General features: G+C 43.1%; 1 protein-coding gene across 1 annotated transcript in view; it reads left to right on the top strand.

Moving 5' to 3' along the window:
* Nucleotides 1–13476, top strand: part of lrp4 (low density lipoprotein receptor-related protein 4) — a gene marked incomplete in the record, with an annotated part of 92810 nt that overhangs the window by 59273 nt on the left and 20061 nt on the right. Inside the window, 8 exon segments of the mRNA XM_035682344.1 lie at nt 1776–1895; nt 2004–2129; nt 3235–3360; nt 4019–4153; nt 5358–5483; nt 5972–6202; nt 6723–6879; nt 7462–7679. Of these exon segments, the coding sequence (XP_035538237.1) occupies nt 1776–1895; nt 2004–2129; nt 3235–3360; nt 4019–4153; nt 5358–5483; nt 5972–6202; nt 6723–6879; nt 7462–7679 (1239 nt within the window).

The following is a 13476-nucleotide window of genomic DNA, read 5'->3' as shown; positions in this document are numbered from 1 at the left end:
CCCCACGCTGATTCTTGTGTCCTAAGCCTCTTCTGAGTCTCTCTCTCTCTCCCCTCTTCTCTTCTCTGTGGGCAGGACCACCTGCTGTTTTGATCATCTTCTTTTTCTCTCGCCCAGTGATAAGCCTGCGCAGGGATGCTTGCAAGCTAACATCTCTCTCTCCCTCTATTTTTTTTTTATTTTGCCTTTCTTCCCCTGCATTCCCTCGCTTGTCATTTTGTTCCTCCCTTATCTCACGCCCACTGCAGCTTTGATGGGAGCCGACTCGTGCTGTCAGGAGGAAACATGTCAAAGAAATACACACATGCGCTCACACACACTCGGGATTTAAGATGCTTATGTTTGATTCAGCTTTAATCTTCTCGTCCACCTCCGTCCTCGTCTGCTGCCAGTTTGAGCTTCACTTTGATCTGATCACATGTAGAGATGTGGTGGGAGAATTAAAGGTGGGACGGCTATGATCTCTAGTCAGAGATGATCATAAGGCAGCCAAAATAAACAGAAAAAAAAATGATGTTTATGGCGAAAGGAAATATTGTGTATATATAAAACACTGTATTTATGCCACTTTTAAAGTACCTTTTGAGGACAGCATTCAGAGAGGACAGCAAACTAAGAATAACTCTTGAGTGGAGTGGATAGAGGATTTTACATGTCCATAGTTTGTAGCTGATCTGAAACAGGCTTGTGGAAAACTGATCTGAATCCCACGTGCATACATTATATTCCCCAAAAAAGATGGAGATAGAGACCCGATCTGAATAGACCTGAAAAAATTGGACATGATCCAAAATGATTGATCCAAACCGACCCAGATAGACAGAAGACCAACACTGGCAGCAGCACAATGCTAACCTGACTGCACCAGATGGTTTGTTATATAGAACCACATCGTCGTCGGATGCTGTTTGAAAAAGTTCAGGCACTTCTGTGGTAGGTGATTGGCTGAACCATTTGTATATTACCGTATCATGGGTGAACTTCAACCAATCAGATCAACTAACCATATGACGTAGTCAAACTCTTTACCAAGCCCGTCGGGAGAAGAACAAAAACATCTTTTCCATCGAGAGAAGCCTTTGGTACAGTTCTTTGCTCTTCTATCAACGGAGAAATATTCCCTATTTCTGATATAACTGATGCCAGCAGCATCTACCCAAACCTCTTTAGCAGCTGCTGTTATTCTTTTTGATTGTGTGATCCTCCGAGTCCAGCTACCTATCAAGGTTAGCGCAATGCGTTCCTAACACATAAAATGACTTGATTCCTTCTTCTTACCCACTTCCACTGCTGTATGTTCAAACTGCAAAGCACTTCAATCGAAACGAAGAACAATTCAAAATAATTACTTTCCCCTACTTCACTTTGTAAAAACAATTATTAAGCATCAGCAGGGCTGCAACCAGTGATTATTTTCATTATCAATGAATGTTTCAATTATTTTTCAGGGTTATTAGTCAATTTTTTAGTCGACAGAAGGTCTGAAAATAATTAAAAATACCCATCACAACTTGTTGGACCAACAATCTGAAAAAATATTCAATTTACATAATATAAGACAACTTGTTAAAAGATATACTTTTTCATTTTAAGTTTGGGCCTTAAAAATCCTCTTGTGACTTGGCTGAAAAGCTAACTATGAACTATGTACGATATTTTCAAGTTCTCAAGATTCCTTTTTATTCTATAAAAGTGGTTAAATAACAGTTGTGTTGGCAGCTGTGTTTGTCAAGTTTCTAATGTCATTCTGTGTGTGTGTGTGTGTGTTTGTGTAGCTTCCCACCAGCCCTGCAGATCAGTTGAATTCATGTGCAGCAGCGGGATGTGCATCAACGCCGGCTGGAGGTGTGACGGTGAATACGACTGTGATGACCACTCAGACGAGAAGAACTGCAGTGAGTGGCTGCTTTCAACGGAACTGCTAAACAGTGCTCTGTATGTGGTTGTGTGTCTAAACATAGGTATGTTTATGATTGTTTATTTGTCTTTGTGTGTGTATGCAGCCACGTCCATGTGCACGGCCGACCAGTTCCGCTGTGGAACTGGACGCTGCGTCCGGTTGTCATGGAAATGCGATGGGGAGGATGACTGCTCTGACCACAGCGATGAAGAGGGCTGTGAGAGAACTGGTAAGACTATGGCTGTTGTCTTGTTTTCAGAGGCTAAATATAACATGAGCTTCAATCGTAGTCATGACAACAGCTCAGAACAACCCTCCTCTACTGACAAACTCACTCTTTTCTTTTTTTTTTCTGTTGAGAAAGACGGCTGCTTTCGAACAAAAGACTGATCGGTTTGGCAGTTCCTTCACTGGTGGAACAATAAAAACAACCTGTAGACAAACCACAGACACTGGCCTGAATGTTGAGATAGAAATGAACAATAAACAGGCAGCAGAGAAAGGATGGAAAGTTTTTACTTTATTTTTGGATACTATCCATCTACAACCTGAGCCATGATAGTAAAGGAGTTCCAGATCACTTTGCATGAACCTCTTCAACCCTGAAACTTCCCGTATCTTCCCAGCTTGAAAGTTAATACATTTGTATCCACTCCATAGCACAATATCGATGTTTTACTTGTTGCTGCACTTCAGTCACATGTGATGAAAATCTTCAGATCCATGATGTAATTTTCATGGCTGCACATTTGCATCAAATAAAAATGCCTTTTTGTATCATTTGTACGTTTCCCTGTTGTTCAGCCTGACATGTTAGGAGTTACATGTAATAATGGGCCCAGTGTGGTAGGAGAGGTTAATGGAAAATCCAAAATAAAACACTTTAACACTCTCTTAATAACCGTTGGCTATGTACTTAAAGCTGAAACTTATTTTTTTTTGTTAAGTTTCATGTATGACTAACAACAATTAGGTAAGTGAGTGGGAGACAAAGAGTTGTTGCTATAATCATACTCTGTGTGAGTGGGACAGAAGAGGATGGCAGTGGATGTCGGACCAGTTCTTAATGTTGTCTGAATGATCTTCTAAAGGGGTCTTTAGGCTCTGGGGTTTGGTCATTAAATCACTGTACATAAAGGTTTAATACACTTCAACATACATGTAGAGCAACTGAAACAAATTGAGAAAAGCTTTTAGATGAAGCAAACAGATTGCAACGTTTTTTAGCTAATCCAGAGACTGAAATGCCGAGCACCTCAACGTGCTCCATCGCACTGATCTCTACCGGTTGACAGATAGCTGTTTTCTCACGGGATATATATATCTCCCCACAGAGAGTCCCCCGTGTGCTCCTGATCAGTTCCAGTGTGGGAATGGACGCTGTATCGGTCAGAGGAAGGTGTGTAACGAGGTCAGCGACTGTGGAGACGGCACCGACGAACACCCACACCATGACTGCCGTGAGTCTTTTAAGTTCAGCCTGTTTTTTTTTTCTTAAAACATGCACAGAAGACTGCCATAACAAAGACCGACATGGGCATTAGACTTAATGAATGTTAATCAAGATTAATTGACAATTGTCTTTAAATGTCATCTGGTTAGTCATTTCAGTTTAATTTCAAATTTGACAATGCTTTAGAAACTTGTTGTGACAACTTGACATTAATGGAAGGAACAAAGCCTCTTATGGTTGGCTTTTATATAATCCAGTCTTTTTACACTGTCAAGTGTAATCATTGTTATTACTGCATTTTTACACATTTCTTTTAGCTTACTTGGGAGTTTTCTTTGTTTGACAGATTTATTACAGTGTTATTAATCAATGTGTTTATTCCCCTGGGCAGCATTAATGTGTTGAGCACATTTTTATTGCAATCTGTCAAGAAGTTGAAGCAGTAGTAATAATTGTGTGCCATTAAAAGAAAAGCTCATGGAGTGTCCAAAGTGGAAACAAACTTTAATGACAATCTGGACTGGAGATTTCTTTGCCTCGGCTTATGGGCCTAAAACATTTCAGGGCTCCAGATGAGTCAGATACTTTTTACAGTGTGTGGTTGTATTTATACTGAATCAGCGTGCTGTGTTTATGTTCCTGTTATGTTCCCATGTTGCACACAGGTCCGCGCTCCAATGAGGGCAACTGTAACCAGAATAACGGAGGCTGCTCCCAGAAGTGTCAGATGGTCAGAGGACTGGTCCAATGCACCTGTCACACTGGATACCGACTGATGGACGATGGCAAAGCCTGCCAGGGTACTACTGTGTCTGTGTTTCTGTGTGTGCGTGTGTCTGTGCGTGTGTGTGTTGCGTGGTGTCTGTGCGTGCGTGTGGAATGTGTGTGTGTGTCTGTGCGTGTGTGTGTGCGTGTGTGCGTGTGTGCATACACATCAGAATCTGACATCAGTGTCTGCATTGAAATTGAGTGAGCAGGCTAAGGTTGTGAATATTCATGACCTTGTGACCTGAGGTTTGACGATTGGTCAGTTGCTACCTAGTGTTAAACATGTGATAGCTTCACTGACTTCCTAAATATGACATTACTATAAAATGGTTCCCTTGGTGCTGCTATGCTGCTCATTCCTGCCACTAGGTAGATTACATGTTTACTACTTTTATGACTCCAAGTTGGTCTAGGGCAAATGGGGAACATAAGTAACATATGGAGAAGACAATGAGTCATATTATTTAGTTACTGAACCTTTTATTGACAAAAATACAAGTTTATATTGAAAGTCAGAGGACAGTCCAAGTCAAGATAAGTGAATCAAAGCTGTCAAAACTAAGCTTAACTCTATAACTCCTATTCAAAAATCAGAAGAGAAAGAAAGAAGAGAAAAGAAAAAAACAAAACTGGTAGTGTTTTGGTAGCAAAATGCAAAGGAACAAGTTAAAATACTGAAGTAAGGAAATAAATAGAAATATAACCTCTATGTTACTGATACTATCTTTAACTTGCTAAATATGGCCATGCATCGATGTTCAATGCGGCAACTCTCAGATTTTATGTGTTCGCTCAGTCAGTTTGTCTTTATCTCAGCAGGATATTTCCCAAAAGTTTGAACACATTTCCATGGAATTTGATGGAAAGCTTAGCTCTGGGCTGAGAAATTATTGATTAGAATTTGTTGTGGACCCAAATCTGGGATTTCTGCCACAAGTCAAACGTTTTATCGCCAGAATTTTGAAACTCATGGAGACACAATGAAATCTTCTTGATATTTGTTTCCAGATTCTACGGGTGTGTTTGTAAGGTCAAACAAATAAATCCAAAATGTAAGGGGTGTAACAAGAAGTTGGATGTGGATGTTTTCCGAAAGTGTGAATGAGCTTTTTACCTTCCAGTCACCTCTGTACACTCTGCTTTATGTCTTGAATTCATTGTTAACCCTGCGGGAGTTTGATGCCAACATCTCTCTTTCCCTCCCCTCTTGTCTTCCGCCTCTGTGGTCCATTCCAGATGTCGACGAGTGTGCTGAGGAAGGCTACTGCAGCCAGGGCTGTACCAACACTGAGGGGGGGTTCCAGTGCTGGTGCGTTCAGGGCTACGAGCTTCGACCTGACAAGCGCAGCTGCAAAGCTCTGGGTAAAAACCACTGTACTGTATTTCAACCTTGACATGTGACCACAGAGAGTCGCCTGGGTTTGACCTCCAATAAAAACACGGTTGCATAGTGTTTATATTTGCTTCAGCAGTAACTGTATCCGTTCCTCTGCCCCGGGGTCTTGGACTCAGAATGAGGTTGGCTCATTCGGAGGGTCTGGACTAGATTTAGATATGCAGCGAAGGTAGAGTTCAGGCCTGGTACAGCAGCCCATCAATCTGCTGCAGACCAGAGTTAAGCCCAGGTCACCACTGTCTGTCAGGCAGCTGCCAGGACCCAGAACTTCACCGCCAGCAAGATTAATGCTCACTCTTATTAAAAGTGACTATCGGTCTTAATTCAAACTTTTTTGTCTCTTTGCACTTTAGTTACCGTCCAACTTTAACTTCATGTTTGGCCTCTCGCTTTTTTCCTGTCCACTTTAATTCACATCATCTCCATCCTTGTCCGTCTTTCCGTCCTCCTTTAGGTCCAGAGCCGGTGCTGCTGTTCGCCAACCGTATCGACATCCGTCAGGTTTTGCCGCATCGCTCCGAGTACACCCTGCTACTCAACAACCTGGAGAACGCCATTGCCCTGGACTTCCACCACAGCCGCGAGCTGGTCTTCTGGTCAGATGTGACGCTGGATCGTATCATGAAGGCCAACCTCAACGGCTCCAACGTGGAGGAGGTTGTGTCCACCGGTCTGGAGAGCCCAGGTTGGTACAAATGTAGGGCAGCAGACTCATTTATCATTTATCCAGTTTATTCAGCTGTGCTGCTTTCTGTTCAACGATACTCTCCTTTCACTCGCTTCATCCATCACCTTGTTCATATATGAGTTCACATCAATACTGTCCAAACTCAAAAGTCTCCTTTTTTCTTCCTCTTTCTTTTATTTTCAGTCTCCTTGATTTTTTTCCTTTCTTTCTTTTGCTTTTTGTCTCCCTCTTTCTTGCTCTCTCTCTCAGCCTCAATGTCTCTAAAACCACAACTTTCAGTTTTTACACTTTGTCCAAATTAAAGAACTAGTGAGCTTTGCCAATAGGCAATATTGTTACCCTTGGGGAGAGCCAGGCTAGATGTTTTCCTATTTTCAGTCTTTATGCTAAGCTATTCTAACGGCCTCAGAAACATTTTCAGAACATAAAAACACCAACAAGTAAACAAACGATAGGCAGAAAAATTAAGGAATGAAAACATGAAATTATAAACTTTTTATTTTTTTTATCTCTTTAGGTGGACTGGCCATAGACTGGATCCATGACAAGTTGTATTGGACAGACTCGGGGACATCCCGTATCGAGGTGGCCAACCTGGACGGGACACACCGCAAAGTGCTGCTGTGGCAGAACATGGAGAAGCCCCGAGCCATTGCGTTACACCCGATAGAGGGGTATGAGTCCAAACACACGCACACAAACTCTATAATTCACTGCAGATGGTTTCAAATTTACACACACTCATATATACATATCCCCCCTGGATGTGTCCCAGTTGTAGTGTAGCAGCAGAGCAGGGATTAAAGTTTGCCAGCACACAGCAGTGCCCACAGGCGAGCATCTGTGTGGAACAAGTATTTCATGAAAGGGGCAGCAGCTAAGTGTGTTTTCATTCCCGGTTTCATATGCTGCAGTGGCAGGAGAGAGTTTCAGATGAAGCCCCAGAGAAATTTTAAGCAGAAAACTCATTCAGCTTATTAGGCAGCTCATTTGCATGGGATAATTGAAAAATATTAAAAAAAGTAGCTCTTCCCTCTGAGGCCGGTCAGAACGGATGAGTGATGATGAGGAGGACATGAATGTCGAGGACTGAGGAGACATTTTGTTGTATCGTACATCTGGTTCGTCTTGAATCCTGACAACAATCTGTTTACCTTTTGACTTTAGTGGACTCCATGAGGATCAGCTCAGAAAAGCTCCAGTCCTGCAGGTGTAAACAAGTAAACTAACCATGAATGTCCCACTTTCATCCTCAGTAAGATATACTGGACTGATTGGGGCAACACACCTCGTATCGAATACGCCAACATGGACGGCTCCAACCGGCGGGTCATCGCAGACACAAACCTGTTCTGGCCCAATGGCCTCACCATTGACTACGCCGGCCACCGCATGTACTGGGTGGATGCCAAGCACCATGTCATCGAGAGGGCCGACCTAGATGGACGCAACCGCAAGGCCGTCATCAGCCACGGTAAACACCGACCTGTTACCTGTCTTTTCTGGCTAGGATTGGGTATCAAGAGCCAGTCCAAAATTGCACCAAGAATGTCCATATCTTTTGATGATGAGATACATGCTTTTAAAATATTGACGAATCAATAAGCAGAACAGGAAAGGGGGAGAAAGAGGGAAAGACATGCAGCAAAAGGCCATTCGAACCCATGGCCACTGCAGCACGGACTCAGCCCTGGTACATGGGGCTCCAGTTCTACCAGGAGATCGATCAGGGCGCCTCCAGAACTGGAACTGATCAAATGTAGAGATACCTAAGCATATTTCTGGTCTTGGTTTAAGCCTGTTTGTGGAGGCCTATTTTTCTCTACATCTGAGGTACATCAACCAAAAAGAGATATTAAGCACCATTGCTGAACTATTTACAATATAACATAAACAGCGAGCAGCGTCTTTCATGTTTGCTTTATCAGCCTCTTTGTCCTCCTGTTCTGATGAAGCATGCACAAAACACATTCTCCCACTTGCAAAAAAATGATTTTGGTGTGCAGCAAGCACTTTCTTAAGTTTAAATTCTTTTTTCATTGCCTCCATCTGACCAGCACCTGACTGAATTATACTGCAGAGCCAGGGCTATCTGATTGTATTCTTGATAATGTCTTCATTTAAAGAGGATCTTTGAACTCACATACATACATACATACATACATACATACAGTTAAATACCTAAAAGGCCTCTGTTTAAAGTATAGCTCTGATGACCTTGTAACCCTGAAACATGAAACCACATCAGTTTATCCTAGTACCTCAGAAGTTGCTGACATTTTTTTTGTTGAAAGCTCAGAGTGAGCAGAAGAGATGTGGTGCACAGAGGTCTGGCTGAAGTTCAGATTCTCATTAATTACCACACACACACGCACACACACACACACACAAAGAAACACACAAACACACAAGCGGATAGATATAGGATGTAGCACGCTGACGCAACTTCATTATACCATGTGGAGTAAATGAATGCCATATTTTCTTTAAAGAGCATGCGCATGCGCCTACCACTGTCATGCAAACACACACACACACACGCTGACGCCATATATAACAACATAAAGCTGTGCGTGTTTCTGTTTATGTTGTTGGTTTCTACAGTAAAGCCTGAGCTTGTGCGCACTAAAAGAGGGGATCTGGCATTTACAGATGTAAGCAGGCAGGGCACTGGTCTAACACACACACACACACACACTCTCTGGCCTGCTTCTGAGGCCTCATGTTGCAGTAAGATTTGCTTCTCAGGTTTTGGCTGATTTTTTTTGTTTCCTGGTGCATTTGTACTTTCACAATGTTTTATCAGTCAGCAAACCAGCAGCCAGCAGGACACCCTGCTCACTGCAGGTTGGTAGTGTGGCAATTAAATTCAGCAGTGAAACTGGGGTTGGGCAACGGTAACAGACAAGGTTTGTCGTGCTGGTTCGTGTGAGACAGAAGCTGAACCTGGATGTACACACTTTAAGGATGGTTGACAGCAGTTATTCCAACTTGTCAAATGAATACAGTTGGCGTTCTAACTTATCATCAATATACTGTAATGAAGTTTTTAACCTCTACTGCATGCTGAAAGTGGATCACTGACTCATTAATTTCCCTCCGTACATTTGCTGAGTTATGTTGTTAGCAGGCAAAAATGCATGAGCAGATTTCCTCAAAATGTGGTGGACTGTCAAGCTTTGGAACATGAAACACATCCAAGAAACAAATTAGATTTTGCATGTGATCCTGAGGTCTTCAGCCATTAGACAAACATTATTTCTCGGCAGTGACTGTGAAACTATCAGACGTAAAATAAATAAATAAATGGGTAATTTCACAGTCAAGAAATCAGTTAACAGTGGTCACAAGGCCAAGGCAAAAAGGCTATGTGAATCATGAATTTTACAGTAATAATATGTTAGAAACTAGGCAGTGTGGCTTTCAATTTGGAAGTTTTTTTTTCTAATGAAGTAAAAAAAGAGTGTGAAAGCACATCAGTGACGAACACGCGTGTTTAAGAGTGTGAAAAGAGAGAGGGACAGGGGAAATGTTTGACATGGGTGTGTGTGTGTGTGTGCGCCATCAAAAGCAGCGTTGTAAACAAATTGGCATCGGTGTTGCTCAGCTGCAGCGATCGACACACAATCAGTTTGTCAGCGTTAGACTGTCAGGATTAGGGTGTTCATTTCCACCAGTTTTACCATGCTGCAATTAAATCACGCACTCCAGATACTGTTAAATAAAAGTAACAACCTAATGGAATATGCTGTTGGGTTAGAGGTTTTCAAATTGCAGGACAGACTCCGTTATGGCACAGATAAGAAGAAAGACTGCTGTATGTCTGCTGTAGTAGAAAGCTCGGCTTTGCTGCGGAGATCTGCAGCACTTGAGCCAATTCAGATGTTTCTAATACCGCAATATTGTCGTCTTTGTGATTTGATGTGTAGGATGTAAACGATTAATTTGAACTGTGTGCATGCAGGCCTGCCAGATCCATTTGCCAAGGTTGTGGTGGACGGATCGGGTCAATGCCACTCAACAGACACAGTCAAGAGCACACTGGACCCCAAATGGAATCAGCACTACGACCTGTGAGTCCACTGCACCGCACACTGATGTACTGAATCCGTTTTTAAAGATGTGGTTATTTAATGAAGGTTTTCTTGATTCTGATTTTGTTATTTTACCCTAATAAAACGTAGCAGTAAAGATGTATATCTCCTTTGTTTAATCCAATTGTATCCTTCAGCTTCAGGTGATAGAATTTGAGATTTGTCTACTCAAGACATTCAGATAGCGCACACTCGACTGTGCTGTAAAACATGGAGTGGACACGTGCACATTTTATGATGTGTCTCTTTTTCAGCTACATTGGAAAGACAGACTCCATCACTATCAGTATATGGAACCACAAAAAGATCCATAAACGACAGGGGGCTGGTTTCCTGGGCTGCATACGACTTCTTTCCAATGCCATCAGCAGGCTAAAAGACACAGGATGTAAGTCTGTCCTCTTTTTTTCCTGCCCTCTGATTTAAAATACACAGAAATGCATACATGCTCACGGATGATGATTTAAACAAGAAAAGCTTTTGGTTTAAATGTGTTTCCTTTTCTCTTCATCTTCCAGACCAGCGTCTAGATCTATGTAAGTTGAACCCCTCAGACAGTGACGCAGTTCGGGGGCAGATTGTAGGTAAGGCTGGACGCACGGACACATTATCTGTACAGATGACCCTCTCCCTATGTTGCCTTTCTCGCACTATGTGCATATTTGGCCCTCTCGTCACACTGTCATCTCTCTGACCTTTATCACCTGCTTGTCTCCAGTGAGCTTACAGACACGAGACCGCATTGGCAGCGGAGGCCCTGTGGTGGACTGCAGAGGACTGTTAGAAAACGATGGGTGAGTGTGTCACCAGGCAACGTTTAAAGAAACAATCGCACTCTGTTAATGGTTTGAATATGTTTCATAGATTATTCTGTGTCTCTTTCGCAGTTGTAAGATAGATAGAGATAGAGATAGATGAAGGAACTGTCTCAGTCAGTCCTGTTTGCTTTTACAGCGATATTTACTTCTCAAACAGTAGGAAAAGCTAACAGAAATACTTGACAAATACCAGCCAAAAGCATAGCCAAGTTTGAAACACAGATAGATCTTCCATAGCTGTTCAACTGGGTTTAGATCTGGTAACCGCAAAGTCCATAGCATTCAGGTTTTATCCGTCTGTATATTGTAATGTAATCTAATGTAATGTCAACCACACATTACCAAAATGTCAGAAAACTCTGTTAATGTATTAGATTCAGTCTTATTTTAATGCCTAGGCTGTCATGATGGGATCCCATGTGAAGAAGGACTAAGACCCATTTTGGGTGCTTGTTGTGTTGCAAGATGAGATCAGTTTAGTTAGAATTATTGTTTGTTTGATCCTCTCCCAGTCTTTGTTACTCTGAGTTCAAAATAAAAAGCAGTTAGCCTATCATGTGATTCCACTAAAACAGAGAAAACAACTTCAGTGGTGTGTGTGTGTGTGTGTAGCCCTGTGTTTGAGGGATGTTTCAGTGAAGAGCCGCTGCCCTACTCCGACCCCACTGGTGCGGCGGGGGGCGGGAACTGTCGGCTTGACTCACCCAGCCAGGAGAGCCGTCTTCAGACACAGCGAATCAGAGGGCAGGACTCGAGAGGCCACGGCCACACTCCTCAGAACAGACCTCATGGGCACCAACCGCCTGACCTGCCGGAGGGATACGGTCAGTCAAACACTTTGGGGGTTTATGTTTTACATAACTCTCTGAACTCAAGAGTTTTTGTTACTCTAAATCTCTTCTGTTGTATTTACAAAGTCAACACCTTTCTTTGTTTTCTTTTTTTTTAAACAGAGCAGCGAACGACAGTGCAGGGCCAGGTGTACTTTCTTCACACACAGACAGGTGTTAGCACCTGGCACGACCCTCGGATACCACGGTAGGATAGCACCCTTCACCACTTCACTTGTGTGTAGACGAAGCATGACCTAAAATGAGATTAACTTTGAATAAACCCCACTGAGACTGAAGTATGTCATTGCAGCAGCAGAGGAAGAGGCCATAAGGTTGCATGGGTTATACTGCAGATTATACTTACAGCATCTTTGTACTGCTATGTAGTTTAAAGAATGATTCTATTTTGATGACTGGGACCATTCACATTCAAACTGAGAAATGTATTTCTATGTATGAAAATGGGCAACTACTTTCTTGTGTACATCACCTGCTCTGCACTAATCACACCAACAGATTAAGAGAAAATCTGTAGGTTTAGGTCCGTATGAGGGGTTAAGAACATACAGTATGTAGGGTCAGGATTGTTGGAGACAAGAGGTCTGGTAGTTGAATGGATGCAGTGGATTTGTGCTGCCGGCCGAGGTCTCAGTCTGGTTCCTTGTTACTGGTGCAGGGACCTGGCCAGTGTGAGCTGCGAGGAGTTTGGGCCGCTGCCAGTGGGCTGGGAGGTCCGAAGCACCGTGTCAGGCCGGATCTACTTTGTGGACCACAACAACCGAACCACACAGTTCACAGACCCGCGCCTACACACAATTATCAGGTACAGGTACACACACACAGCTGAAATACTTACAGAATAATCAATCTAACCGTGGGTGGCAGACACCCCTGACACATACAAAATAAGTGGTTTCAAGACTAAGCTGCCGTTAATCTGATCTCTCACGGCCGTAATGCTGGACTCAGACTGGTTCTGGACATGACCTACTAACAGTCATCAACTCTGTTAATGCTGAAACAAGTGATTTACAGAAATGTGGGTTTATGGTAGATTTATCCTCTCTGTGTGAATGCACAGTGTGTAATTTAGTCTGGATTTTCTTTTTTTTCATCAACTCTTTATCTCCTGCCTGTCATTCTTCCCTCTCGTCATGTTGCCTCTTCCCCGTCCTCCTCTATTTCTTCCCACCTCCAGCCAGCAATCCCAAGCGAAGGAATCCTCCCAAGCCCCCCAGATGGATGTGGGGGGTGAGGAGGTGGGAGGCGGGGGAGTGGGCGGAGGAGGAGGAGATGGAGATGTGGCAGCGCGCTACGAGAGAGACCTGGTCCATAAGTTGAAGCTGCTCCGCCACGAACTGTCCCTGCAGCAGCCTCAGGCAGGACACTGTCGCATCGAGGTCTCCCGAGAGGAGATCTTTGAGGTGGGTGCAAATGTCAAACCAGGAAGGAACAAAATGACAGACCCTGCTTAAAGAAATCTCAACGGCACATAACCACACAATGATACCGTGTCTCTCTCTCTC

The sequence above is a fragment of the Morone saxatilis genome, unplaced genomic scaffold (genome assembly GCF_004916995.1).
Source record: "Morone saxatilis isolate NCDOM2014 unplaced genomic scaffold, NCSU_SB_2.0 Contig11, whole genome shotgun sequence".
Lineage (NCBI taxonomy): Eukaryota > Metazoa > Chordata > Actinopteri > Moronidae > Morone > Morone saxatilis.
Note: the sequence above shows the minus strand (reverse complement) of the source record. Positions and strands in the feature narration are given on the sequence as shown.